The sequence below is a fragment of the Tauraco erythrolophus genome, chromosome 1, assembly GCF_009769465.1.
Source record: "Tauraco erythrolophus isolate bTauEry1 chromosome 1, bTauEry1.pri, whole genome shotgun sequence".
NCBI classification, from domain to species: Eukaryota; Metazoa; Chordata; class Aves; order Musophagiformes; family Musophagidae; genus Tauraco; species Tauraco erythrolophus.
The window spans coordinates 124,756,214-124,784,075 of NC_141465.1; the positions used below are offsets into that span (position 1 = coordinate 124,756,214).

At 44.5% G+C, this 27,862-nt stretch overlaps 1 protein-coding gene across 2 annotated transcripts in view; it reads left to right on the forward strand.

Moving 5' to 3' along the window:
• The first annotated feature begins 3,492 nt into the window (after window positions 1-3,492).
• The window catches only part of SESN3 (sestrin 3), a 37,595-nt gene continuing 13,225 nt past the window's right edge, over window positions 3,493-27,862 (forward strand). Inside the window, exons 1-2 of one of the 2 annotated variants that reach the window (XM_086613981.1) lie at window positions 3,493-3,648; window positions 27,410-27,475. In XM_086613981.1, the coding sequence (XP_086470107.1) occupies window positions 3,493-3,648; window positions 27,410-27,475 (222 nt within the window). The remainder of the gene's footprint in view (window positions 3,649-27,409; window positions 27,476-27,862) is intronic. The other variant, XM_086613986.1, reaches the window with a different exon arrangement.

The window sequence follows — 27,862 nt, forward strand, 5'->3', positions numbered from 1 at the left end:
CAGAGAGGACTTGTTGGGTTTATAGAATTTATCACTGACTCAAAATTTCCAGGCAGGTCAAGATTCCAGGCTGCTTGTAACTCAATTACCTCTTAATTTCAGGGTTTTGCTTTACGACTCAGTAACTGGGCAAAAACTGAGGGAAATCCGCAGCAGCCGACGGCAGCTGCGGTACAGTTGGATCATGAAAGCCGTCAGACAATTGTGAAGGGACCCTTGAATATTTTCTGCAATACTTCTTTTGAGAAGTAAGTTCGCAAGGAGAACTTTCCAGAGCGTGGGTACGTTCACCAAGAAGCCAGCTTGTACAAAAGGAGGCTTTTACCCTGCAGAACTCATGCACGTGCTTAACTCAAAATGGAACAAGCCAAGAGCTTAAAATCAGGCACACGTGCACAAGTCTTTGCAGGCAACAGGACTGTGCAGACGGCCTAAGCTGGGCATACACGTGGTGTTTTATAGGATCGGTGCCATAGGGATCCCAACAGTTCATTTCCAAACCACAGAGATCCCAGCAGTTCATTTCCAAACACTGCATCTGGACAGAGTTCAGGCGTTTTGAACATTCTGATATGGTCTCTAGTCTACACACGGATTATCTGGTCCTGATACTGGATAGGTGCTGCGCAAGGACCCTGTCAGGTACACTTCTGATCTCTATGAGGCATTAAAACTCTTTATTAGAAGAAAATGAAGAGGAAAAAATGAAAAGATATCAGAAGGGAATTGTTGTGGGGTGCGGGAAAGGATTTTAGGCAACTTCCATTTGCTATATTGTTTCCAAAAACAATGAAACACTTTCAAAGTTTATGTTTCTCCTGACTTTTCTCAGATACTGAAGCACTGAAAGGCAAGACGGGGAGCCACAACGGTACTTAAGTACTTATGGTTTAAGTGAGGGTTAGTCAACCAAATACTTCCAAGCATCTGGGCATACATGTCCCGCCCCCTTTCACAAGAAGTTTGTGGCAGAACAGAGACTAGATATCAAATTTCTCAAATTTTAAACTGCCGTAGAAGTCAGCCTAACTTTCACACCTGGCTAATGGAAAATTTTCCTGGTTTTGATGGGCTTTGCTAGAGGTCTGAAGTTGTCGCTCAGGGTGGAAATAAATTCAGTGGAGAGGAATGGGACCCAATCACATTTCTGAGGATGTCCAGTCATGTGTACTTGCCACTGTAGAAATAAAATAAATGAATGGATGCTATTATTGAAATCTGAATATTTGCCAATGTTCCAGAGTTAAACATTTACTCCGTTGAAATCATTCTCTCACCTGTGTTTCAAACTTGCCTACCACCATCCTTGCCAGTGGTTTCAGTTTTGAACCAGGCACTTTGACAGCAAATGGCTCAAAGGGATCTGAGCTGAAGAGTCAACTCTCCACTGTTTGTGGCTATAAAAACCCTGATCCTCTTCTGCTTGCTTTAAAACTTCTCATTTCAGGTAATGTTCCTAGGGAGTTCAGCAACAAACAAAAAGCCAAAGCCATTTACATCATTCACGTTGCTTACTTATAATTTAGCATTGCATTCAGATCAGACGATGGATCTAAGCTGTTCGGCTTTCCTTTGTCAACTCAGTTGTAACAACACCATGCTGCAGTACGTGGGATGCAGACACGGCACAGCAAGCACCTGCACTCTAGCAAACTCTTCTCTCACGTTGGGATGCCATTTCTACTCTACTGCTTGGAGTAAAAAGAGCCCTCTTCCACTTATTTATCCCTAAGCATTCTGTATAGCTGCCTGAGACTGTAGCATTTGAATGCATTCCACTTTGACTTGAGTGGCGATAGTGGAGTACACAGTGCGCCCGTCTGCTGAAGGCAGCTCTGCCTCAGGAAAATCCCTTTGAAAATGGATGGAAGGGGAAGGATGGAGGACGATGTTGCTGTAGATGCAATTTTACTCATCATAGCAAAGTCTGATCTGAGAAACTATTCAATAGTAGTTCTCAAAGACTGTCAGATCCAGGTTCATTAGTCTCCTTTAAGAGATGTAAATTACTAATTGCATTGTGCCCTTTTTAGCCAGCCAGTTTAATAAATTACACAACACTTCATTTTGCAGAAACAGAAAGTATTCCCAGGCAAAGTAGATCAGAGCTCTCAAGCAGCTGATTTACAATTGTTTTGCCAGGAAAAACCTTGAAAACAACGTATGTAACACCCCAAATCTTCTTGGAAACCTCATGAGGCTATAGCATTCTGCTTCCGTAACAAAATCAAATCCTTCTGTACCATCGTCTTTCAAGATAGGAATTACATAAGGCTCGATATTCAATAAATAAACTTTTATTGATGTCCGTGGGAGTACTCACATCAAAGACCACATATGCATATTTAAAAGCTGAAGCTAAAGAGCACATAACAAGGAAAACTGCAATGATGCTGTGATGTAAAAAAAGAGGTTTATACCCCAGCTATCCTAGGCTGCAGATTATAGATTTGTTTCCGTCCTAATTATACACTCCATCTCTGTGCGTTAGCATGGAGCCTAGAAAACCTGACTCATCATTTCTAACAATCCCGGCGACCCGAGGCAAACACACGCACATTCGCATGCGCGCTCCAAACGTTCCCAACTTCCCCTAAAGCAAATACCTAATCCTATTCTGCCTGGCAGCAGAGCACTCTTGTCCCTACACGTACGAGCCGCCGCCTGGGAGCGGGCGCTTTTGCAGAAAGCAGCTCGCCCTCCACACAGGCAGCCCCCTGCCCGGGACGCTTCAGCCGCCAGCAGCGCGCACCCTCACCGCGATTAACGGGTCCGCGGCTTTGAGGAGGGGATGACCCGGGAGGATAACCTGGCTCTGGGTCTAGGCCAGGCCAGGCGGGGGGCTGAGGGCCGCACCTCACCATCCCAGTGACCTGCTCCGCGCCCCCACACTTGGGCCCCTCGGGGACCATCCGGGAGGGGAGCGGCCCCGAGCAAAGCCGGGGGGAGCGGCCGCCGGGCGCCCAGAGACCCCCGGCCCGACCCAGCCGCCGCTGCCGCCCGCTCCCTCACAGCCCCCGCCGCGCCGCGGTCCCGCGCTCGGGGGGCGGGGCCTCCCGCGCCTCGCTTGCATCGCGCCCGCCGAGCCACCCTATTGGCCAGGAGAAGGCACGCGCCGAGGCGCCGGCCCCGCCTCTCTCCTCAACGCTGCCCGGAGATGCGGCCGGCCCCGCCCCTCCGCGGCGGTGGCCACACCCCTTTCCCCGCCCCTGATCGGATGCTGCCTGGAGATGGGAGCCCGAGAACGCTCTTCCCATTGGTCGGCGGCCGGCGGCCTTCGGGATTGGCGGGGCTCGGCGGCGGCGGGCGGGGCGGCCCGCGCGGATTGGCGGAGGGCGCAGGGGTGTGCGCGGGGGGCAGCGGCCCGGAGCGGGGTGCTGGGACCGCGGCTGGAGGATGGGGGCGGCCGGCGGCGCGGGCTGCTGAGCGGCGCGGAGCTACTCTGCCGCCTCCCGCCTTCCCCGCCCGGCCAGTGCCGCGCTCGCTGCCAGCATGAACCGGCTCGGCTCCGGCACCGTGGGCAGCGCCACCGCCGCCTCCCCCGCCGGCCAGTACCGGGTGTGCGGCAATTGCCGGAAGGTGCCGAGACAGGTACCGGGGGGAGGCCCCGCCGTGTGGCGGGGGGAGCCGAGAGGGCTGCGGGAGGCGGTGAGGTGGAGACTTTTAGGGGGGTTTGGGGGAGCGGGGCGGTGGGGCAGGGACTTGGGGAAGGGGAGGGCAGCGGCGTGAGGAGAAACAGGGCAGCAGTGGGGCGGGAGGCTGAGGCGGTGGGATGGAGGGGGGCAGCGGGGGACTCCGGGGCGGTGGGGTGGGCGCTGTGGGGCAGCTGGGACGTGTCGCGGGGGTGGATGGGGCCTGCCAGGAGGTGAGTGCCTGTGCGGGGGGGGGGGGGGATGATGTGGCCCCAGGTGTGCCGGGGGTGCAGAGGGGTGCCAGGTCCCGCACCCGCGTCGCCTCCCTCCCCCGGGAGGGTTGTCACTTGCACTTGCCCTAGGCTGCCCCCCCTCACCGCGAGGGTTTGAGGGGTGCGTGGCCTCCCCGATGGCATGGAGCGGGGGAGGGATTGACTTGGGGCCCAGCGGCGCTTGGAAAGTTTATCCACGTATCTCACCGGTAAAATTCATCACCGCCATCTCCGTCAAGCCTTTGTGCGGGGGCATCCGAAATGAGAGCTTAAAAAAAAAAAACTCAAAAAGCACTAAAAAGCACCAAAAAGCCCCTACTACCCCCCCAGTCCGCTCACCCCTTCCCCGCGGGTCCCTGGCGCGGACCCTCGGCGCCTGGGGAGCGGGGCGATGGCCGTAGCACCCCCTCGGGACATCCGCGCAGCGGGGAGCGGTGGTCGAGGTGCTTTTTGTTTGTCCAGCGCGAATGAATTAAAACTGCTGAGCTGGGCAAACGCGCCGAGTCCGAGCGCCCGAGATGAACGCGATGCCGTTTTGGGGTTGTTTGTTGTTTTGTTGTTTGTTTGTTTGGGTTTTTTTTTAATTCAATCTCTCCCGATACGTTGTGCACCAGGTCGGTTCTTGCGAATGCTAAGAAAGCCTGTAAGTCAATGAGCTCAAATATTTGCGCTCTTTGTCCAAAAACTGTTTTTCTTCCTCTGTGGGTCAGGCCAAGTGCCAATCAAAGTTGTTTTTCAAGCCTCTCTTCCCTGCAGTAGGACTGCTTTTCTCTTTCTTCTTTTTTTTTTTTTTCTCTTTTAAGGGTTTGGTTTTTGGAAAGGAGGTGTGTATTTAGAGGAGGGGGGAGGAGAAACGTTAAAAATCAGGCAGAGAGAGAAGCAGATCTTAAAAATCATGTTTCTCGAATATTTTAATGGAAACAAAATCTTATTAAATGTGCATACTTGGTATGTGCAGTTATTTTTTCCATAAACTCTTGGATCATATTACAGCTGATACTTGGTGCTCAGCTCTTAGCTCAGCTTGGGAGAAATGTAATGGATCAGAGAAGCGAACATCAGCAGAGTCTGATTTTTTAACCATTTCCTTGCAGGATCGAATCCCTGCCTGGCTTTAACTTGCTGCTGTTACTGCTTTAAGAAAAAAACAAGTACTTGAAAGAGAGAAGTTCTGCGGGGTTAAAGCCTGAAACAGCTTCAGACTTGACATATGTCTAAAGACATACAAATTAACCAGTGCCAAATATGTCTGTGGAGAAAGCAGGGAGGGAGCTTGCTTTGTTCTGCCAAATAATCAAAATGTTTTGTTGACAAATAAAGTGGTGCTTGGCTGCACTTGTAGATCTAAAATTAAATTTAAATTATTGAATTTTTTTGAAGCCAGAGTCTCATCCTGCTGGGTAGGACTTTTTGTATACCTCTTTAATACCAGTGGGGGGGCAGGACTAGCTATTACTTTCCTAGTAACAGGAAACTTGATGGATTAGATTTATTTTTTATGTTATTTTTATTATTTTTTTAAAGTAATTTTGGGAGGATAATGGTAAAACACAGGTACCCAGTTACATCTGTTCAGGAAGGCAGCTCAGCGCTCTCCTGCTTTGTCTGTGGTCAGTTCAACTACTTTCATTGCAAAATTGGATAGAGAAAAAAAGAAACTGAGCAGCAGCCTGTGAAACCCTCTTGAAATATAGGTGGTTTGTGCTTGCAGTGGTTGTACTAGGACATCACTGCATCTGTAGTTTAGGCTGGACAATAAACATGGAAGTACAAAGCTTCTGACTACATCTGTATTCATTTAAAAGTTGGTATAATAAAAATCACTGTAAATTTTAACCTTTTGTACTTCATTGAATGAAGTTCAACAAGGCTAAGTGCAAGGTCCTGCACGTGGGTCGGGGCAATCCCAAGCACAAGTACAGGCTGGGTGGGGAATGGATTGAGAGCAGCCCTGAGGAAAAGGACTTGGGAGTGCTGGTGGATGAGAAGCTCAACATGAGCTGGCAATGTGCGCTGGCAGCCCAGAAAGCCAACTGTATCCTGGGCTGTATCAAAAGGAGCGTGGCCAGCAGGTCGAGGGAGGTGATTCTGCCCCTCTACTCAGCTCTCGTGAGATCCCACCTGGAATACTGCATTCAGCTCTGGAGTCCCCAGCACAAGAAGGGCATGGAGCTACTGGAGCGGGTCCAGAGGAGGGCCACAAAGATGATCCGAGGGCTGGAGCACCTCTTCTATGAAGACAGGCTGAGAGAGTTGGGGCTGTTCAGCCTGGAGAAGAGAAGGCTCCGGGGTGATCTTATAGCAGCTTTCCAGTACCTAAAGGGGCCTACAAGAAAGCTGGAGAGGGACTTTTTCCAAAGGCGTGTAGTGATAGGACAAGGGGCAATGGATTCAAACTGAAAGAGGGAAGATTTAGATTAGATATAAGGGAGAAATTCTTCACTCTGAGGGTGGTGAGGCACTGGAACAGGTTGCCCAGAGGAGTTGTGGATGATGCCCCATGCCTGGAAGTGTTCAAGGCCAGGTTGGATGAGGCTTTAGGCAACCTGGTGTAGTGGAGGGTGTCCCTGCCCATGGCAGGGGGGTTAGAACTAGATGATCTTTGAGGTCCCTTCCAACCCTAACCATTCTATGATTCTGTGATTGACAAACATGCAAGTAGAAAAATGGAGGCGGGGGGGAAGGGAAGGCTTGGTGGAAGTGAGATGCAAATTTGATCTGAGTCTCAGAGTAATAATCTTCAAATAAGTGCTGCCTCATCTGTTCTTTTGATGGTGGTTTGTTTTTTTTTTTAATGCTCGTATGATAGTATTCTGGAAAAATGATTGGCCTTAAAACATGTTGAATCTCTTCTGCCCTCCTCAGTCTTAAGTCTTTATTTGAAGCCACTTGAACGTTCACAGTTTAGGTAGTGCTGTTGTCAAAATTATAATGGACAAAGCTTTCTGCTCAGTGACAAATAAAGAAATCTGAAATAGCCTAGCAGGCTTTGGATTCTCATGGATGAAGGTAAGTTTTTCTTTCAACAGGGAAACAGGAAAAGCTAAATGCAGCGCTTTAGGTTTCAGCTAATTTCAAATTAATCAAAGCCGTGTTTTATTATGGAAAGTTCTGTTAGGGTAGTGCTAGAAACTTGCTAAGGATCCACGGGTTAAATTTGCCTATGAGGAAGGTTTTTCGTATTTAAAAGATACCTTTTCCAATCGGGTTTATTGTTGTGGGACACTTTAAATAACGAGATCCACTTGCAGAACAATTGCTGCTAATCAGAAGGACTTAGACAGTCCTAGATATGACATGTACATTTCGGGTTTTTTTTCTAAATCAAATAATAGCAACCAGTAATAGGTGATGCTGGTTTGGATTTTGCAAGTGAGTTTGTTGGACAGACAACCAAAGCTAATGCTTTGGCTCAGCTTAAAATAAACAGAAGAATGAGCAAACTGAGATGAGTAGCTCCAGTTCGTGGGATTGCTGGGCAGGCATTGTGACAGAACTGGGGTGTTTTGGTAGGGAAAGTGCTTAAAATGGCACACGAGTGCTGTAGCCGAGTCTCTCATAGAGGTGGCTGAGAGTTGCTGCCATTATAGTAACCAGGACAGCCCCCAGCCCTCATGTTTGGAAATCCAGTGTGCATGGCGCATGGGGAGTCTTGGGCTGGGGAGCTCTGGGTTGTGAATCTGGAGGGGAACTGGAGCCAGATGGAAACCCAAGGTTCTCCTGCCTAAACAAAACTGGTAGCCCAAGCAAGCAAGAAGAGGATATGTAGGAAGGGCTCAGCAGTTCTTTGGACAAGTAACTTCCTCAAGAAGGCTTTTAGGAATAAGCAGAGTCTTCAGGGGATGGAAAAATCCTGATACGTCAGGAAATGTGGGAGTGGGGAGAGTTCGCCAACTGTTCAAGCTTAGTTGCAAATTGCAAAGCACGTGAAGTAAATGGTTCTTTTACATGTACATACAGGTCAGTAGGACAGAAAAGAAGGTGAGTATAAGAGTGGTTCCAGGATTAAATATTTGGTTTGTGTTAGACTTCAGTGAGGAAGATACAAGGGCAATGGCAAAATGAGTGATGGGGGAGTGTGGTTTATAAGCATCCATCTGTGTTGGCAAGGTGGCAGTGAACCCGGCTTAGCTGACTCTCCTGGCTTGAGCCAGTCTCTATACTGTAATCTTGGAAAAAGGTATTTGAAATCCTGGATCTGTTCCTGGTTTTCATAGACTTACTCAGTCAAGGTGGTCCTGTGAGAGGGCAAATAGCCGTTGATATGGTGGATGTGATTTTCAGTGCTCCTCATCCCCCCATGCCCTTCAGCATGAGTCTCAATACTACAGAAGTTACTAAAGCAAATTCTGAAGGAGAATCATACAGATACATGAAAAAAAATATATGACATGATACCACCAAAAGTAGGTCGCGCTAGACTAATGTAGTAGTCTTCTGTTGGTAAGACATCTGCTAGAGTGTCCTCTTCTGAAAGCTTTGAACGGACTAAAACAAGGCTTCATTCATTAAACATCTGAAGTAACGTCAAAGGTTGAACTCCTTGCTGCACTAAACAGCTGAAATTAAACTTCGGGATTTACTAACACAAAATGTTCTAAATACCAAAAAGTTTAAGTGGGTTTGAAAAGTATTTGGGCAAATTCATAAAAGAAAAATTAAGTGGGACCCATAAATGGGAAACAGCAACAGTTTTTGGTAAAATTTCTGTATGCTTTCCTGGCTGTTACATGTCTGCTGTTGCCCCCTGGCAGTGGCAGGTTAGTGGGCAATAGGGAACTTTGATCTGACACATTTTGTCTATTTTTCTGTTGTTAGTTAGTAGAGGAGCGATCAGGAACTGGTGGGAGTGAGGATGGTGGTGGGCCATGCTGAGAGGAGAAGTCACTGTTTAACTGTCCTGAATCGTGGTGAGAGCGTGGCTGTTTCTGAAAGACATCTAGGTGGCAGGAGTGGTAAATACTGTTGGTCCAGGGAAAGAGCAGGGTATTTCATAGAAAGCTGGGAGACCTGGAGCACTGGCGTAGTTAGAAGCGGGATGAAATCCAGTGGTATGAAACGTAAGAGTTACAGGCTTGGCTGTTTGTTACTCATAAGTTTTAATGAGAGCAGGTCCTTGGAAGGAGCAAGAAGGATGTTGGTGTGCTGGAGGACGAGCAGCTTACTGTCACCCTACAGGGCAGTGTCCTTGGGGAGGAAGGACCCAGATTAAACAGGTGCAGAGGTGAGCTGGCTGAGTGCTGGGGGAAACGGAGTACTGATTTTGCAGGAGGAGACTAAAAGAGTTCGCTTTTTTATCCAGCAGAAACAAAGACTGAGAGGGGATATGATCCATGTCTATAAATACATCCGATGGTAAGAGCCAGTGAGAAGAAATTAGCTCAAGATGGATGTAAAATGCTCGTAAATCTGTTTAGGCTGGAAAATTAAAGTGTCCAGAGATGTGAGGCTCTGGAATAGTTTGTTCTAGGTCTGGTTCTGTCAAAAAAAGCACCTACTTTTAAGACAGAAAAACGTGTGAATGTCATTAAATGATGCAGTTCGTACAATAGCACTAGTCTAGGCTCCGGGAGTTGAGGTCATAGGCAAAAACAAAGACAAAAAAAGACACACTTTCATTCACTTCATTGTTCTGTGTGGGTGAGTAAGAAAGTAGCCCAAAAGTGAACCAAAAATAGTCTAATGTCAGGTCTCATAAGCCCATGTAAGCTAAAATATGTGTCACCATGAGTCACGAAGGTGCATGGAGATGCTGTTACCTGTTCTGTATAAATCAAGAGGCCTTTCAAGGACATCTCGACTATTTTGAGGTTCACTCTATTTTGAACACAGGCAAATGAAAGTTGCTATGCCTTTACTTGAAAAACACGCCGGGTGTTCCACAGTGCAGTGTCTTTGTCGTCAAGTTGCATAGTATAGATGGCTTTGGAAATCTGATCAACAAACTTGACTGTCACAGAGAATCTTACTTTGTAAAATCAAATTATGACCACTCAATAATAGCCTCGTCACGCTGTAGTTGTCTTAATTTACAGTTGCCTAGGTGGCTTTAAATCTCTGATGTGCCTCCTTCTAAAGGAATTCTCAAAGTGATTTGCAAAGTCTAGCATGAAAACCTAGCTCTGTTCTTACTGGTTCTAATTTTAGCAACTTTCTGTTGTGTAAAACATCGCGTCTGCCTTTGGCGTTTGTGTCTTCCAGTCCCCTGGAGAGCTGCTGTGGCAGCTCGGGTCACTCCACCACTAATCCTGCGTGCACAGCTAAGGGGGAGAAGAGGGATCTTTGAGGGTCCAAAATATAAAACTATAAACCAAGAACAACAAACTCAACCTTTTAGGGTAGTTAAGACTGTCAGCAACAGGCCCCCCACCCCCATCATTTGTTCTTTTTCTGGAAATGCTTGGTTTAAAAAAAAACCAGCAAGCAGAACAGGATTCTTTCCTGTGAAATAAATGCAGTGAAAATCCAGAGATGACTGTAGTTTCTCTCCTTCCCCATCCTCATGAATCTTGCAGTAATTTGTATCTTTTCAGAGTCTGACCCTTTTAAATAACTGTTCTTCCACCCCTCTGTGTTAATTATTGGCTTTGTTACCTGGGATCAGAGCGCACTATTGCTCTTTGCAACTGTATGCTGGTCCTGAGGGTTCCTGGGTTCTTCCACTTTTGCCTTAAAAGCTAGTGTAAAAATTTTTCCTTTTACCTTTCTAGTCTCATGTGCTGAAAATGAGAAGGCATAACTATTAAATTTTCATTAGACCTGTAATGAGAGTGGCATGAGTGACATGAACCTCAGGTGAAGGACGCTGTTTTGCAATGAAAAGCTGCAAGAGGTGGCCTCGTGGGAACCGTGCTCCTTTAGAGTAGTCACTTTTATTTAAAAAAACAAAACTGAAAAAGTCTTCCCTGAATTACAGGGTTTGAGTGGAGGCAGGGAAGGAAAGAAGGTGGGGAGGAGGATTTTCTTCAAAAGAAACTTTGAGGTTTAGTGTTGGGAGTGGGTTAGCCAAGTGTGGAGGTTGTCCTCTGTTAAGACTTACTGCTGCTGGTAGGAGTGGTGCGTTGCATTAGCCAAATCTCAGGCTGTGGTTTGGAGATGTGGACTCTGTGAGCATTTGCTTTAAATTTATGTATATTACTTAATTAGTGCTTCGAATTTCATGTCTCTTTAAATGGCGGTCTTTTGAAATCTGAAAAAAAATAATATGGTTTGTTAAGCATCCTTGGTTTTTCCTCTCTCCCACATTGGCGAGGGAGCTGTTAATACTCGTTTGGTTCTTTATTTGAACCTTTTTTTCTGGTGAGGGAGATCTGAGTGAGAGAAGACAGTGGTGTAATCCTCCCCTGCCTTTGTGAAGCTAAGGGAGTTGATCTGGAGATTTTATTATCAGGTTTCCATTTCCAGGGCTGGAGAATAAGAAGGGATTGCAAGCATAATTCGCTTGTCCAAGCTGAATATTAGCTTTTGTCTAAGTGGGTCAGGATAGACTGGGAGGAAAAGGGGTGTTTTCAATAGAAAAGAAATTAGAATTGTCAGGAGGAAGACCTCCATTAATGAGAAATTGCACCTCATCAGCTTTGGAAAAACCTGTATAGAAATAATTTATGCTGTTTAATTTCTCTGTTCTTTGCAGGTGCTCCTGTTTGTATGCAGAGGTCCTTCCCATTGTTGTCTCTGCAACCCAGCCTGGTAGTCTGTGCACTTTAAGTAGAAGCTATAGGGAACGTAATATGGATGACTCAAATATCTTGTGAAATTCTGTTACAGGGAGGTAGGAATATTCTCTGCAAACAACTTTTTCTGACTTGTTTATCTGTCAGTCAGTCCATTCAATGCGTTAGGGATAGTTCAAGAAATTTTATGGGGTTCTCGGTATGCCACCCTGGGCAAACTAGTGCTGCTGATAATAGGGGAGACCATCATCAAAGGGTATTAATTTTAAATGTCTCTCTTAACCAGTAGTTTCAAATTTTTATTACAGGATGCATCTTGCATATCAGACATCGGGTAACTATCAGTCGGGGCAAAATACTAGTGTAGATGGTACTTAATATTGCGTGTTTAGGATGCTGAGAAACTATTTTGTTCTCGGTGTAGACCGTATCAACCATTAATTTATTCAAATATTTTCATTCTTGCATATTATTTAAATTGAAAGTAAGATGTTTTGAAGCATAGGCGGTTTTCTTCAAGGGCATAGTGCTTGTGATAGTCAGGGACTTAAGTTAGGGAGGAGCTGAACAGGGTATAAGCAATGGTGCTCAGGGTAAGAGATGGAAGCCCGTGCTCTTAAGCTAGAAAGGCATTTTAAATCTTTCCTGAACGTTCCTGGTTACCCACATTCGAGTAAGATAAATAAACAGATACAGCCTCCTGATTAAACACCTAATTTTTAATTGTTAATGACTCTCATATTTCTCTCAAGGTAAGCATCTTGTTTTGTCAGACCGGCAGTGGATTTCTAATGGATTCTGAGCCCAGCACCCAACCTAGTGAACTTGGTAACAGTGTGAGGCTACCTGCAGTCCGCTTCCTCAGGGCACCAGGTGGGAAAAAATAATAATGGAGAGGAATATGAAATATTCCTAGCTTCATGTGTTGTGAGTAGGCTGGAACTGAAGGGATAAGCCTGCCTCACACAAGAAGTACGTTCCTCGTGGACTTGCTCCATACTGTGTGGTCAGTGTATTGGGTTGTAGTTTTAAGTGTTCCAGCGTACACAAATGTTAGGTTAACACATACTAAAGCCAGGAGAAATCACATTCTTGAGAATTATGTGGAACCAAGATATTATCTCTTCAAGCACGAAAGACATTTGGAAGAAAAGTAAAAGATGAATTTAAACTCAGGTTTTCATCTATTCAGAATGAACAATAAACTCCTAAATTCAACCAGTAAGTTTCAGTTGCCGCACTTTGGAATCAAAATGCATAATCGTATGTCTCTCTTAAAGCATATTAAATTTGAACTTAGTTCTGACCTGAAACTAGAGGGAATTCTAAATTCTTTTAGAGTCAATTGATACTTTAAAGGATCAATTAAATTCTTCCTTATAAGGGAGGAATGGTTGCAGGGATGACTCCTCACTTAACATTTGCACACAAAAATGAACATTAAATGTGACTTGTAGGTTACTTGGGAATTGAGGATTTGTGCTTCTGAGCAATTTCACACAAGCTAAGTAAAATAGAGTTATGTTGATAGCGAAGAAGTCCTCACCGTCTCGGTGTAAGCCATTCTTAGAGCAGGGCAGAGCTGCTTACTTAAAATCATCTTTTATCTGTCTCTGGGCTGTTTATTACTGCATTGCATTTGCTCTGGCTGATACCAACAAAACAATTGAAAACCAGCATATGTTCTCTCCTCTGTATGAATTGTGCAGTTAAAAACTATTTAATAAGACAGTATCTTAGCAGCGTTGCATCTAATTTAATAGCATGTGCTTGTAAATATGTTTAATATCTCCTGCTGTAGCATGTGGTGAAGGGAATATAGTTACATTATTGGCTAAATGTATCTGGAGGGGTTTTGGCCATATGGTTCTAAATCTGTTTTAATGTAATTATCCCTATTAACTAAAAAAAATAAAAAATATTCCCTCTGAGTTGATTGACGTTCTTCTCAGTAAAGCACCCTCGTTGCTGATTAGAGGTGTGGAAATAGTAATTTGTTCTAGCATTTAGAAATTTGATTAGACCTCTAATGAAATGGAGCGCCTACACGCTGTCTAAATATTCTACCTGACACCAGTTGGATCTCATCCAGTGTGGAAGAACACTTGAAATGTTGCTTTACTACAATATGTTTTGTGTCTTGAAATCAGTGGTGCTGCCTGCACGCAAATACCCACTGGCTGTTCAGTGAGCAGAGTGAACCTGGACCCTCCCTGGAAATTGGCATCAGGATTTGATTATTCCGCTGAGCACTCATTGCCTTACTGCAATAATTAGTGTAGAGTTAGAAAATCAAGGCAACTGTTTATGTGGAAGCAGCCATAGTAACTCTGTAAGCTCAGCTGTAGCGGGGCTGCACATATAGGTTATACATAGCATGAAGCGTGTATGAGGTAGAAGCGTGCTGTTAAGGATCGCAAGTTGTCACTGTTCTTGTGTAGTCATAAGTTGATAACACACTGTAAATGAATATTTAAAGTTAAAGCACCACAGTTCTCTCCTTGTTAGGAGCTGGCTCATACCTCCAAAAGCTGATCGAAACACCTATTGGGTGCCATGGCAGCTCTTCTCGCCCATGTTTTAAGTCCTCTTTAACTCGGTTGCAACATTTTTCACTCAAGAGCACTACTGCCAGAAAACTCTGAATCAGAGCTCCTGGTTAGCATCCTGCCGTAGAAACTTCCAGTCACTAGTCGTAGGAAACGCATTAAAACAACACTTCAGGTGCCTGATGTTCATTAGTCAACAGTTCATTTTGACTGGTTAGCTTCTTCCTCTGAAATACAGAAGATAAGCTCTAATGCATCAAAACTAGAATCAGATACAGCCTTTTGTCTTCTTCCTTGTAGTTTTTATTTATTCTGTTTCTCCACCATATGAAATATTTTTATGTTTTGTCGTCTCCGCATTTAAACAAAACAGCCGAAGTGTTGAACCAGAAGAACTCCAACTAGTTTATGCTGTACTGATGCTTCAGGAGACTTGAGAAATTTTTTTTCATCTTCTGTTCCTTCCAGAAAATTCAAACCAACTGTTCAGTTTAAGTTCTGCGTTACTAGGGCAAGATTGGATGCGGCGGTAACATCAGGGATCATGCAGGTAGAACCTGCTTTGAGATGTGACTTTTATTCCAGCAATTTAAAACTTCTTGTCTCGTTTCAACGCTGGTGCTTCACAAGTAGTTAGAAGAGGAGGTGTGTTGGTTGAAAAGGTCAACTGTAGCATAATTAAAGGCTGAAGGAGCCTGCAGCCGGTGGTGTAGTTCTTCAGGAGAGACGGAGCTTGGCGCTTGATACACGTGAGCAGAGGATGAGTGGAAAAAGAGCAGTCTGCAGCGAGGGAGGGTGGGCTGGAGCCACCCTTCACACACGGCTTAGAAAAGCAAAATGGGAATAGAGGTGGAAGGAAGGTCTCACTCCCTGCCCCTGCTCTTGAGGTCTCTTATGCAAAAGGTATTAGATAAAGCTGTAGTTACTTGACCTATTTATCCAACAGAAACTTGCAGTACAAGCAAAAGCAGTTTGACTCTCCAGCGCTGTTGCTGTTTTGTGTGGGACACTCCTTTGGGTTAAGCTGTGCCTCATGAATATTTGGAGGTAGCATCCAACAAGTAATTTGTCTTGCTTGAGAAGCTAGGTCTCTGGCATCGGTTCTTGTTTCCCAGAAAAGTTGGACTACCTGTTGCGTGGTCTAACTTTTGTCAGTACGGAGCTAAGCTGGGTGTAAATAAAGACTGTGAATGTGTCTCTTAGGAGGTGGGCTTGCTCTGATGCAAAGGTCTCAGTTTGGGTTTGGTGACTTCATTCAGAAAAAGGGCAAGCAGACTGGAACGCAGCAGAGGATCTCGTTAGGCAATGTGTGTTAATCATTCTTCAATAGCTGAATAAGTCTTTATTCAGGCAGGGTATACAAATAAGTGGGTTTGTTATTTCTGTAGTACTTGCTGGTGATTTTTTTTGTAGAGTCATTAAGTCACTAAAACAGAGCCAAAAGTCCTCTTAGAACAAAGGGCAGGCAGGAATCTGAGCAGGCAGTAGCACCTGTCAGCTCTGAGGTTGGAGGTAAGTCTGAAGTTCTGCCAATCTGCTGGCCTGGATGGCCGAAGAGAGCAGGAGTAGCTGATCTGTCTCTGGACATGTCTCTATTTACATACAATAAATCTTCTGTAACAGCTGTGAGTCGTCATTTTTGAAAATCAGCATCTCTTTTAAGCGCTGGCAGGAAAATACATTTTTACCTTTGCTGCCACCAGCTCAGCCGCATTAAGTCAGTGTGTTTTGGAGGTTGTATCTCACTAATGACTCACTTTGGTAAGACATAGCTTAAGATGCAAAACGTACTTCAAAAAAAGAGAAGGAGAAAGAGGAAGAAACTGCCTGACTGCAAGTATTATTATGGTCGTTCCAGCAAGTCGGCGGCTTTTGAAGGTACTTCCGAGATGAAGCCTTTCTTCTGTTGCTCTGTGGCCCAAACCTCTCCCAAACTAATCAAACATAAAACCGTTGGTGTGTCAGCTCCTTGCTCATTGTAAAACAGTCTCCAGCCTCTGCAAACAGGACTCCTTGGAGAAATAATTTGCTCTAATTGGTGACTATTTTAGGATTTCCTATCAGGTGAAGAATCAAAAGGGCTCACCTGTGGTTTTCCGTCTGTGGCCCTACGCCTATGAGATTTCTCTCGACTTCTTTCAAGGAGACTGTGTAAGAAAACTTATTTCGGTAAACTCAGAGGTATGGGGTAGATGCCACCTCCTCCTGCAAAATGCTTGAAAGTCGACTAATCAAAAAAGGCTTAAACTCCTGGCTTAGACAGCAAGGCGCTTGCTCTTGAAAATTGTACCTTTAGGCTAGAGGTGAAGCGTGTTAGTCAGGGAGATCTTATTTTTCATCTGGCACGTTCTTTCTGTTTGAGTCATCGACCAAAGAAAGGTGGCAAAAAAAGGTGCTTCTCTTAAAGCAGGAGGACATTACTCCTTTTGGACGTCCAGAGGGACTATCCCTTTCCAGGCAGAGCTGTGAGAACAGCGTCAGCATTCCTTATGTTAATCTGAACTGTAACAAAGATGCTCATTTGTCATCAATCGTACATTACCATTCATCTGAGAAACTTGGGCCAAGGGGGCTCCTCTTTATTTTTTTTTTAAAGCTTTTCAATGGATTAAATTTTAAAATTTTAAGGAACATCAGCCAGAAGTTCTGCTTAAGAACTTTGTGTCAGCCTCGTGTTTTAATATTTTTATGTTGGCTTGAATTTTAATGTGAACAGCTTAGCTAAAGTTCTTCATGGTGAGGTAGCATAGCTAATGTCTGCTTATATTCTTCCAGGTTCATGCTATCAATCTAAACAAACATCATCTGCCCAACAAGCGAGTAGGGAGGGTACATACTTACATTGTTTTCATGTTTTAACTCTTCAGGGTTTTTTTTCTTCACCTTTTTCAGATCTAAATTGATGTAACTTCAGATAAAGTGCATTCAGAAAAGGGGAAAAAAACCATTTGCTTCCTAAAAACTGTGTTAGTAAGTAATTAAAGTGTAATGTACTCAAGATGATGAAGTAAATTCTATGGTACCACGTGTGTTGGACAGACAGTGTAGGAATGTGCTCACCCAGGCACTAAGGAGCTCCGTAATGTGGGCTGAAGCTTTTAGACTGGATTAGCACGATGCTTTTTTCTGCAATGGTCCAGTTTAGTTAAAATGGGTGATGCCAATGCTTATCTATGTTAGAAAAGATGTTTATGTTTTTTAGTAGCATTCTAGAATAAATTCTTGTACCAATCTGCTGCAGATGTGTAATATAACAGCATTAGGGCAGGTATAGTGAGTCAGTGAAATATATCGAAACTCAGTGTCCTGTCTCTGACAGTGGCCAAGGGAAGGTATCTAAGGAAGAAGACACAAAATGGAGCAAGTTCACTCCCTCGGCACTGTCTCCCAGTCTCCAAGTATTTGCAATTTGAAAACTTCCTGAGCTGGAAGTTTCTCTGTATTTCATAACTGTTCTTGCATTTCTCTTCTATGAGCTCAAACAATTCGCTTTTAAACGCATGGAAACTTCAGGTGTCCACCACATCTTACGGCAAGTATTTCCACAGCTTAGTTGCACATTGTGGAAAAGGTTAAGTACCTCTGCTGGAGCTTGTCACCTGCTGGTTGGTTCCTAATCCTTTTATTGGAAGTGGTAAAAGCACACTATGCATGGACTCTGACAGCCAGGAGGCAATCAATTAAAATATCTTGACATGCTTATGACAGCAAGCTCAGCAGTTCTGAGTTGCTTTCCAAGACTCAAGCTACTGTGTTTCACAATCCTGTGCAAAAGACGGCAGAAAGCTGGCTGTGGGGGCTCCAGTGCTGAGCTGAACCTCCATTATCTGGGTGAGAGGATTTCTTTTTCTGAATTTTGGCAAGTTACTTCCATGGCTCTTAAGATAGTTCATGCACACAGCTTTGAAATAACTGCTATGATCATTTTGTACCTAAAATGTGTGGGAAAAGCAGTTTGAAAACCCATACTTCTGCCATCTGCGTGATTTTCCTACATCTCAGAATAGTGTTTGGTTTTATGTAGTATAAGTGAAAGGTGCTTGGGAGCATGTTTCTGTAACAGCATATTCTGGGACACTGTTTGCTCAGTAGTAGTTCTTATCGAGCTGAAAACACTACAAGGACACAGACGTATCAAGAGGGAGTGCTGGCAGGGACGCCTGGTGAGCTTATTTCTGGAGCGTGGGGCTTCTGCGATTTTCCCTTTTCCTTGAGGTGCAGCAAAGCATCCGTGATGCACCCAGATAACAAAAAGTTCCTGTGCAACAGGTGTGCTGCTCTTGTGCTAAAATTCAAACTTTGCACTTAAACATGCTGGTTCAATGAAGAGGGGAGCAGGCAGAGCGCATCGCCTCCTCCGTCTTTAGAGCATACCTACAAGAAGCGAGAGCTGTAACCAGACAGCAGCTACGGGCACATCCTGCACATTGAAATATTTGGTGAAAAGTAGTGGAAGCACCTGGGAAGCAGGACCGTATGGTCTGAGATCTTATAGCTGCAGATCAAACAGCTTTTCACTTTGGCAAGATCCTCAACCTCTGCCTTCTTGAATTAAACTCTATGGTGGATTTCCACACTTTGCTAGTAAAGATTTTTCGGTGTTTGGTAGTTAGTAAACATGTAGTATTTGACAATAGTGATGAACGTTGCTTGACTAACACCTCAGCCAGCAAAATACCTTGCATGGCCAGGACACCAGTGAAGCCTCGTTGCTTCTGCTAGCCTATCATTCTAGTAGTTGAAACTGGGAAGGACACAATTATAGTGAGCTGGTGCAGAGGTCAGAGCCCAACTTCCTCCCCTGCAGCTTCGGGGGGGATTGAGATACTGATCAGAGGAGGATACTGTTGTTACTTTTTCCATTGAAGTGCAAAGGTAGGACTCTACTTGCTGTGAGCAGATCTCTTGATGATACCATTCAGTCTGAACAGCTTCATCATTGCAAATGGAAACTCAGCAGTGGCTGCATTAACGTTTGTCTTTTGTCTGGTCTCTCAAGCAGGTTTTGCAGCTGAGCTCCACACACCCGCCTGATTTAGGAGCTGTTAGCCAAGGAGTTCTTTAAAGCTAGCTTTAGATATTTCTGGAGGAGCTGCAGTTGCACTAGTGATTCCAGTGCAGGCATAAGCTTAAGTGTCTCAGCCTTAGTAAAAATCCAAGACATAATGTTTGAAGGCACATTGCACCGGAATTGTGTCTCTCTGTGCTCTTTGTCATAACGAATGCAACAGCAGTGCCAAAGAGGAGAGGTGAGAGAATGCAGCCTCGACGCCAGTCCCATTCTCCCAGTCTGCTTTTATAGTAACCTGCAGTTAAGCGCATCTTCCTTCCTGTAAACCCTTGGTGAGCATGATCTCTGCTGGAATTCTGTAGCCCTTGAGGATGTTCCAGTGTGAATTGCACTGGAGTCAGTTAAAGGTTTTCTTTAAAATATATTGTTGGAGTATTTTGCTGTGTACTGCTCTTATATTAATCTAATATTTCAAACATTTACCATCTTTGAAATACTTTTTTTAAAAAAAACTAAGCCAATTTTTTCACAGTAGAGGATGCCATTATACGTTTACAGTATGGATGAATGCTATTCAATTTTGCTTGCTTACAAGGCATGTATTTTCAGACAATACTTCTATTAAAAATTTGGTAGAGCATACTTGGGAGACAGTTTGCCAGAGATACATGACAGGTTTACATAACCCTAGGGGTCTTTCTCTCTCTTTTTTTTTTTTTAATATCCACCAGTTATGCCTCTCCAATTGGCAGTATGCCCAATAAATCAAATGTGTGTGCGTTTATGAATTAAAATATTTAACCGTTCAATTGCTGCATTGTAAAGAGTCTGTGCTATCAGTAATTAATTTAGGTATTAACTCAGGACTGTCAAAGCAGCTGCTGTTTTATCTGTGCTTTCCATCAAACATTTGTTCTACCTGTTGGCAGTGGTTTGCTGCGTGGATCGGAGTGAGAACTCGATACGGTCTCTCCGTAGGAGAACAGAGACCACATGCGTGACCACGGCTGCTGCCCGTACCCACGCCGAGCATGCAGCCTCCCGGGCACGTGGGACCTCTCTGACACAGCAACACCAGGCTTGGTCAGATGGGCTGTGCCTGGGCAGGACGAGGCAGCCCTCTGCATGGGAGGCAGCGGATTAAAGGATATGCTGTGCTGCTTCAGAGACTCTTCGTTAGCAAGCAGCGTCGCTGTCCTGGCTGTTGATGAAGCAGATTAACTCGATGCAGTTTTGCCAATTTAGTGGCTGAAGGCTGTGTTTCCCCAGATGAGATAATATTGGTCTGTCTCAGTATCTCAGACTTGGACTAAATCTGAAGGTGGAAGAGGGCCAAGGTACAGATAAAACAAGTCCCAGCTTAAACCGCTGAAGTTTTCCACTGTAACTTTTGCCCTTGATATCTGATGCTGTTGAAACACAGAAAATGCTCTTCTGCAGTGCTCGTAGGATCTTGAGTCATCTTGATGATCACAAGATCTTCTGCCCTGAGGGCATTTCTTGGGGAGCATACAAACTCCAGTGTTGCTGTTGGGTGTGCAGGGAGGGAAGGAGGCAAGGTTTTCCATGGACTGGTAAGAGGGAGGCTTTGTTTCTCTTTTTTTTTTTTCCTTTTTCTTTTTTTTTGGAAGGCTGAAGTAGACCACAAGACCATTTGTTGTCTGCTGGTGGTACGAGTCCTGCCTAGCTTCAGATGACTAAGTTTGACCTGGTTAGCCATGGATTCCTGTTAGTCTGTGGAGGAAAACCAGGCCTTTGCATGGCACAGTTGATCTCACCCTGAGTTAGACATCACCTTTATTTTTCATTGTAACCAGGGTCCAGCTGGCTAACTCTGATTGAGTGTCTGTGTTTGATCAGTTGAGTTCCACCCCCAGTGTCTAATCAGGATTGGGGCATGGATAAGAACTCAGATTTTGACTTTTGGCTTAAATTAGATGGAAGTGAATTTCTAGTGAAGTAGAAGTGGCTGTTTGTCTCACATCCTTTTCATGTGTGAATAATCAATGTTTAGGTTTGACTGGTGACACCTTTAGCTGAGCAAATCTTCTCATGAAGATCTTTCCATCTTTCCGGTCAGCCTTACTTTCTCGTTTAGATATACTCTGTAATTCAGTTACATCAACATTAAGTTACAGGTGTGTCTTTTACTTCATATATTCAGATCTATTCTGACAAAAATGCAAAACACAATTTGGGCTTCTTAAATAAAGAAGTGTTTTGCAGCATACCCGTTACTCTGACGTTTGACTTGCAATCCTTGCCTGTCTGCTCCCAGTTGCAGCTGAAGGTTGGTTTTAGTTAATAGAAATTATCTCCAGGGTAAGGAGAGTGATACGACAGAAGTAGGACTAATAGAGAATGTAGATGGAGGCTTTTCTGCCAGTAACTATGTGTTCACTTCCAAGTTTTCCTCCCATAGGTTGAGTGTACCGGATATCTTTCAATGATCGAGGAACCGCTGTTGGACTTCTGCTGCCTGGATGTCCATCTTGGTTTGGGTAGAAATTGCTGCCTTTTGGTTTCTAATTAGTGTAGATTGTGTTTTTTAATAGCTGCTGGAGGGATGGGAACTTGGGATAGGCTTCCTTTTATTGTGTGAAATCCAAAAGGGCTGTAACCTGTAACCAGAGCAAAAGCTCCCCCATCAATTGTACTGCACTGGCTCCCTTCCCAGCTCCTTGCACCACTTCATCAGCTGTTAGGCACAAAGATGCCAAATTCTTAATGTTAAAAGTGACTGATTTAAGTATTTTGAAATGCTGTTCCATACAAAAGATTTCCTACTGTTTGACTTCCTCTGCTAATTTTCATCTTTATTGCTTAGTTTGCATTTTTGAAGTTGTAGAGTCTGTTAAGAGGAAGAAAGTGTTGCAAAATCACTTGAAATACCCTTAACGAATGACTGTAGGCTAGGACTTTTACTTTGTGAACTCTCAACATTTTGACATTGTTTGTTCTCAACATGTCTTTTATTGCTTCTGGAGATATGTCCTGGATTTAATTATAGGAATGGGTCAGTCGTGAAGAGCTGTTCTGCACTGTCAGCAAAGAAAGTGTTGTGCATTGTTCAAATTACTCCTCTTCAAATTTTCTCTCTTGTCTTTTGGCTTTTCTTTCTCTACAGAAATTGTTTGGAAAAACAGGACACCGAAGTTCATCCTTCTAATGTGTATCCAAACTTTTGAAGTTGCAACACAAACTTAATGAGATGAACTGTAGATGTATTCTGAAGCTATAAAGCTCACAATTTTATTACCTTAGGTGCCATAAACAGATTTTTTTTTTCTTTAAAAAGTGTTACATCAATAAATGTTTGTCAGTAAATTTCAAAATTTCACAGCTTTGATGAATATACTTTTTTGTTCTTGTCAGTCATAACCTCCCAAGAGTACTGACACAAGAAGTCAACTACACTGTGTCTATTTGGTTTTCCTTTTAGTCAGCAAGACTGTGTGTAGCTTTAAATATTACATTAATCCTCTGTAAATTTGTTGAAAGTATGGAAGCTTCCACCTAAAACGAATTGGATGCATCCTAAACCTCTGCCATGTTTCTAAAATCCTCTTCCTCTGATAAAGTTGGGCGAATAAATTAAAATGCAACTTGGTATACGTAGAAATAAACAAAATCCCTCTGGCATCCTAAGGAAGGGTTTGAATAATAGTAGAAGCTAAGATACAATAAATATTCAGATTTTTTTTTCATGCTTTCTTCGGTCTTCATCGAGGGTAGAATGAGCAGATGGTCCAGTATATTTGTAAAATTGTGTTAGGCATTAATGAAGCCCAGAGCATTTGGCTGTGATCAGAGCAAATGGAGGTGGATCTGCTCTGGGATCCGATAACCAAGAGTGGAAATGTGTTCAGTGAGCAATAATGGGGGTAGGAGAAGCCAGTTTGTAGGCAGGGTTTTAACCAGCAGCAGCAAATGGACATGGAGCTGTTGGAGCAGGTCCAGAGGAAGGCCTCGAAGATGACGAGAGGGCTGGAGCACCTCTCCTATGAAGACAGGCTGAGAGTTGGGGTTGTACAGCCTGGAGAAGAGAAGGCTCCGGGGTGATCTTATAGCAGTACCTAAAGGGGGCCTACAAGATCTAAGGAAACATCAACAGCTTCTCTGGGCAACCTGTTCCAGTGTTTCACCACCCTCATTGTAAAAAATTTCTTCCTTATATCTACTTGAAATCTCTGCTTGTTCAGTTTAAAGCCATTGCCCCATGTCCTGTCACTACATGCCTTTGTAAAAAGTCCCTCTCCGGCTCTTTTGTAAGCCCCTAAAAAAATGTTTCTTCCCGGTTGTTGGTGTTGGGTTTTTTTTTTGAGTCACAGCATGACCACCTTGATGTCAAGTTGAGAGTGAATTAGCTTTTATGCACTATGTGCTTGAGAAGCCCCCGTACCACCCACATCAGTGCGACCACTTGCTTCTCGCCAGTGCCTTCTGCGTTCGTGGGTATTCCGAATTACTTCCCAAACGAGCTGTTTGATCAGCCCCACAAGCTAGTGACTCCATTCTTGGATAAAACAGCCTCCTTTTACAGCTTGCTAAAAATAGTCATTTCTTTAAAGCTTGAGGACACGGTGACTCATATGATGGCGAAGACGAAGAAGGGTTATTTCTTGTGCTTTAGACTTTGGTAGGAAGGTCTCTGTGCTGTCCAAGCGCCGACCGGGCTCATGCTTGCTCCCACTCGGGCGCCACAGCCGCGTTGCCAGGCGAGTGGCTCTGGCAGCCCTTGCTCTGCCACAGCAGCCCGGCAGCTATTTGAGATGCAGGTGCCATGTCCCGGTGCCCACAGCCTCTTGGCTCCGGAGGGAAGGTGCACGATCGCTGCCACAACTGAAAATAACCCCATGAGACAGCAAGTCGCAGCACTGAGCTCTGCCCAAACCCTTCATTGGCTCTGGGGGATTTGGGCAGAGCTCAAGGATGACGGTGTTCCTTGCAAATTCTGGATGTGCAAATGGGAAATGGTTCCACTTCATCACTGTTAAAATTCCTGATATTTAGCTCATGACACCGTTCCAAGTGCAGTGTAAGGAGAGAAAGCAGGTGACAGATAAAGCTTGTTCAGATGTGATTTTTCATGAATTCATGTGGCAGCTCTCCCGTGGTCTGCAGAGGTCTTGTTCTACTGTCTGACACCACGGCTTCTGCCAAAGCTGCATCTAGGCTCTGGCTTGCGGTGGCCCCTCTCCCACTAACCTGCCTGGGCTCAGTTTTCTCTGCTTATCTTTGGAGCTCTTCATCTTTTTTCTTCGAAGAAGCATTCTACAAAAAGGCACTGGTCTTAGTGTAAATGGAATTGGTTGCACACCTTTTAAGACAACTTACTCATACTCTGGCAATGCTTTTCTGGAGGAGCATGAAGGAGAAAATGGCAGGTATACGTGCGCACAGCATTTTAGTTGCTGAGCAACCTGTTTCTTGCTTCAGCCACTTAGCATGAGAATCCAATTTTAAATAAGGTATTTGGGGCATGGTCTAACTTAGAGATAGTGTAACACTAGTGTAACCTGCAAAGACTAGTTGGATGGGAAATCAAACCCACTTTCTTGGGAAACAAGAAGCTTTGCAAGAACTTTCACCATAAAGGACCATATATCTGCAATGTTGCTTTCTAATTCCCGAACATAGTTTTTCATATTTGAGTTCTCGGGTAGACCTTAAATCACTGCTCTAGATAACGTGTGCCCGAAAGCAATGGCTCTTATCTACAGCTCAACAAAGCCAATGTTATCTTTCTTAATGTTTTTATTAATAGCATCCTGAGAACTTGTGCGACCAGATGATGTTTGCTCCTTTTCTTCTAATAAGCTTGTTTTAACTGGTTTTAATAAAATAAAAGCTTTGGTGTGAAGGCAAAATAATTTTTCGTGTTGATGGAAGGGAAGAGTATACACTTCTAATATAGAAAAAAAATGGCTCTCTAAAAGCATGCTATGATGAGACTCACCAACTTGAATTATCATGTTTGGGGTTTTACTTTTTTATTCTCATTTTGGTTGTTCATCTGTTTTTTCCAGGCTTGTGTTTTTTAGAACTTCCACCACCCAAAAGGAGCTGGGTTTTGTCCTTTTTGTAGTGTATTTAACACACCACTGACTATCTCCTTGGCTTTCCGTCGTTGTTCACAGGAATTAGTTGGAGATACTTGGCTACATTCATTGAACCAAGTACTGTTTCCTCCTTTCCTTCTCAGCAGTAGCTTATCTGCAGGGTCAAAGGAGTAATAGCAGTCACATTGAATGGGGAAGCAGGGGAACGGAGCCCAGCTCCCGCTAGAAGAAGCGTACGCATTTTTTTGCCCTGGTCTGGCCTCAAGGACCTGCTTTGAAGAGCCTGAAGAAGCAGAGTATAGGTCGGAGAGCAAAGTGGAGAAGGCAGTGGTTCAGCTCTGGTGTAGACCCGCGCTCCAGCCAGAGCCGACGGATTGCAGCTATCCAAGTTGTCTCGCTCCCACAAGCTGTTTCCTCCAGATTATTCAGTATGAAATGAAGGTTTTAAACTCTAATATCCAGATAACCTTCGTAAAACAAGCAAAATGCAACCTTAATAGTAATTTCGGAAAGCATTTCTTTTTTAAATGTTGGCAGAAATGACTGGCTGCTGGCAAAACCGTGTATTTGAAGCTAGAAGATGTCTTCCTGTGCCTCGTGTAGCTGTGTGAGGAAAGGGTTACATGCGCAGACACCCAGTCTCTCTGGACACTTTCTTCTTACTTTAGACTGAGTACATTTAATTCATAAGAAGGATTTTGTGGGATTTTGGGGCTGTGACAGCAGGCAGCAGTTGCAGTAAGTTGTCTCCTGTCTGCTGGGCTTCGCACAGTAGATCCAACTTATTTCTGCATCTTTTAGCAGCTAATTATTCCAAAGTCACAAATCTAATTATCCTGCAAGAGTTTGCTTTGGAACATCTTTCCTGAATAATCACTGCTGATTTTTGCATGTTTTTTCATAATCTAATTTAGGAAGGACAGGATGTTTTTAAGGAGCAGGACAATAGTTGTGCTGCTCCAGTGTCTTCGTTTTCCTCTGTGGAAGTCGGTGACACGCTCCTTCTGGGACCAGTGCCGCTGTTCGTGCACATGGTGGTTAAGCTTAAGCCCCCCAGTAGAGATATTTAAGGGTCATTTGTTATGGAAAACCTCAGACTTTTATGTTAGGGGCATGAAATATTTAGTATGCAAATCCAATACTGCTGTTGATGGGTAACTTATTAAGAGTCACCAATGCTGATTTCCCAGTTAGGGACTTGGGAAAGCATGCAGCCGTGGTTTCCAAATAGGTGGAATATAGCCATAAAGAAGAAAAGAAGAAAAGACGAGAAGCAACGGCTTTAAATTACTGCAAGGGAAATTCAGGTTAGACATTAGGAAAACTTCCTGGCAATCTGAGGAGCTAGTCACTGAAATAAATGACCCAAGGAGACAGAGGAACCTCCAGGAGGGTCAGCCAGCCCTGCAGGACCATGCTGGTCCTGCCCAAGTAATGGAGGAGCAGGCAGCCTCCCCAGGTCCCCTTCACCCCTCTGGCTGTGAAAGCCTCCACAGTTTAGCTTAGTTCAATTTCTGTCCCAAATAAATCAAAAAAGTCCTCTGGCTTTTGTTACGCTGTCATCCTCACAGGGCGTTTCGTGCCTTCTAGCCGGGGTTTGCACACAAAGGTTGAGACCAAAGTGGTCTTCTCCAGGCTCAGCAGCTGAGCAAGGCGGCCATGTCGTTGGGTTTCTAGAACAAGTCTTTAACTGAGTCATGCTGGTTTGCGTGGCCCATGCTTTTCATGCCAGTGTTGGGCACACAAAGTCCTTACTCTGTTCCCAACACCCAGGATCTCATTAGAAGCTGATAGTGAATAAAACAGCATCGTGCTGACAATTTCCCAAGTGTGGCTTTTTTTCCCCTCCACTTTCTGAACTTCCATTCAATCCAGTAAATGGCTAATTTTAGCATCGTGCCAAATGTTTTACTGCTGTTGCATGTGTATCTTCAAGCTGGTCTGTAAACCAATCAGGATTAGATTTTTGGGTTTTTTTTCCTGTCTTGTCCTTTGCCAAAATCAGTGCCGTTCGTTCGCGCCAAATCCAGGGGACGCAAAGTTGATCTAACCAACACGGTGTGATGGCTTCATCTCCGCAGTGGGCTGTGAAACACCCAGGTGGCCTTGGGAAGAGAACCAAATCCAGCCCTTGAAGATCTCATCTTGCCAGATAAAGCGAGTCAGTATGTTATTCCTGATGGTGACCGAATTATGTGACTGTTTTGCAGGAAAAAAGAGTACAAGTCTCCCCACCGTTGACAAGAGGACCAAGTGCCTTTATACCAGAGAATGAAGTGAGTTGTGCGGTTCACTGGGCTGGGCTGGGCGGGTGGTAGCTTTCAAAATGGATGTACTGAAGGATGGCTTTATGATGCTGCTTACCCAGTGGTGCCCCAAGGAGCCCCTTTGCGAGCAAAAGCAATGATTTCTCCAGAGCAGGGTCCCGTGGGCCAGAACTTCCCTGTCCTTTCACACAACTGGTGCCTCTGGGCAGCTTTGCAGTCGCCAGTGCTCCTGGAGATAGCCATGAGTGCTGGCTCTGCTCTGCTCTGCTCTGCTCCGCTCTGCTCTGCTCTGCTCCGCTCTACTCCGCTCTGCTCCGCTCTTGGGGGATGAGCACTTACTACTCTTAATGCCAGACCTAAGGGGACGCCTATACGGTGTTCCAGCAGTGTGATTAT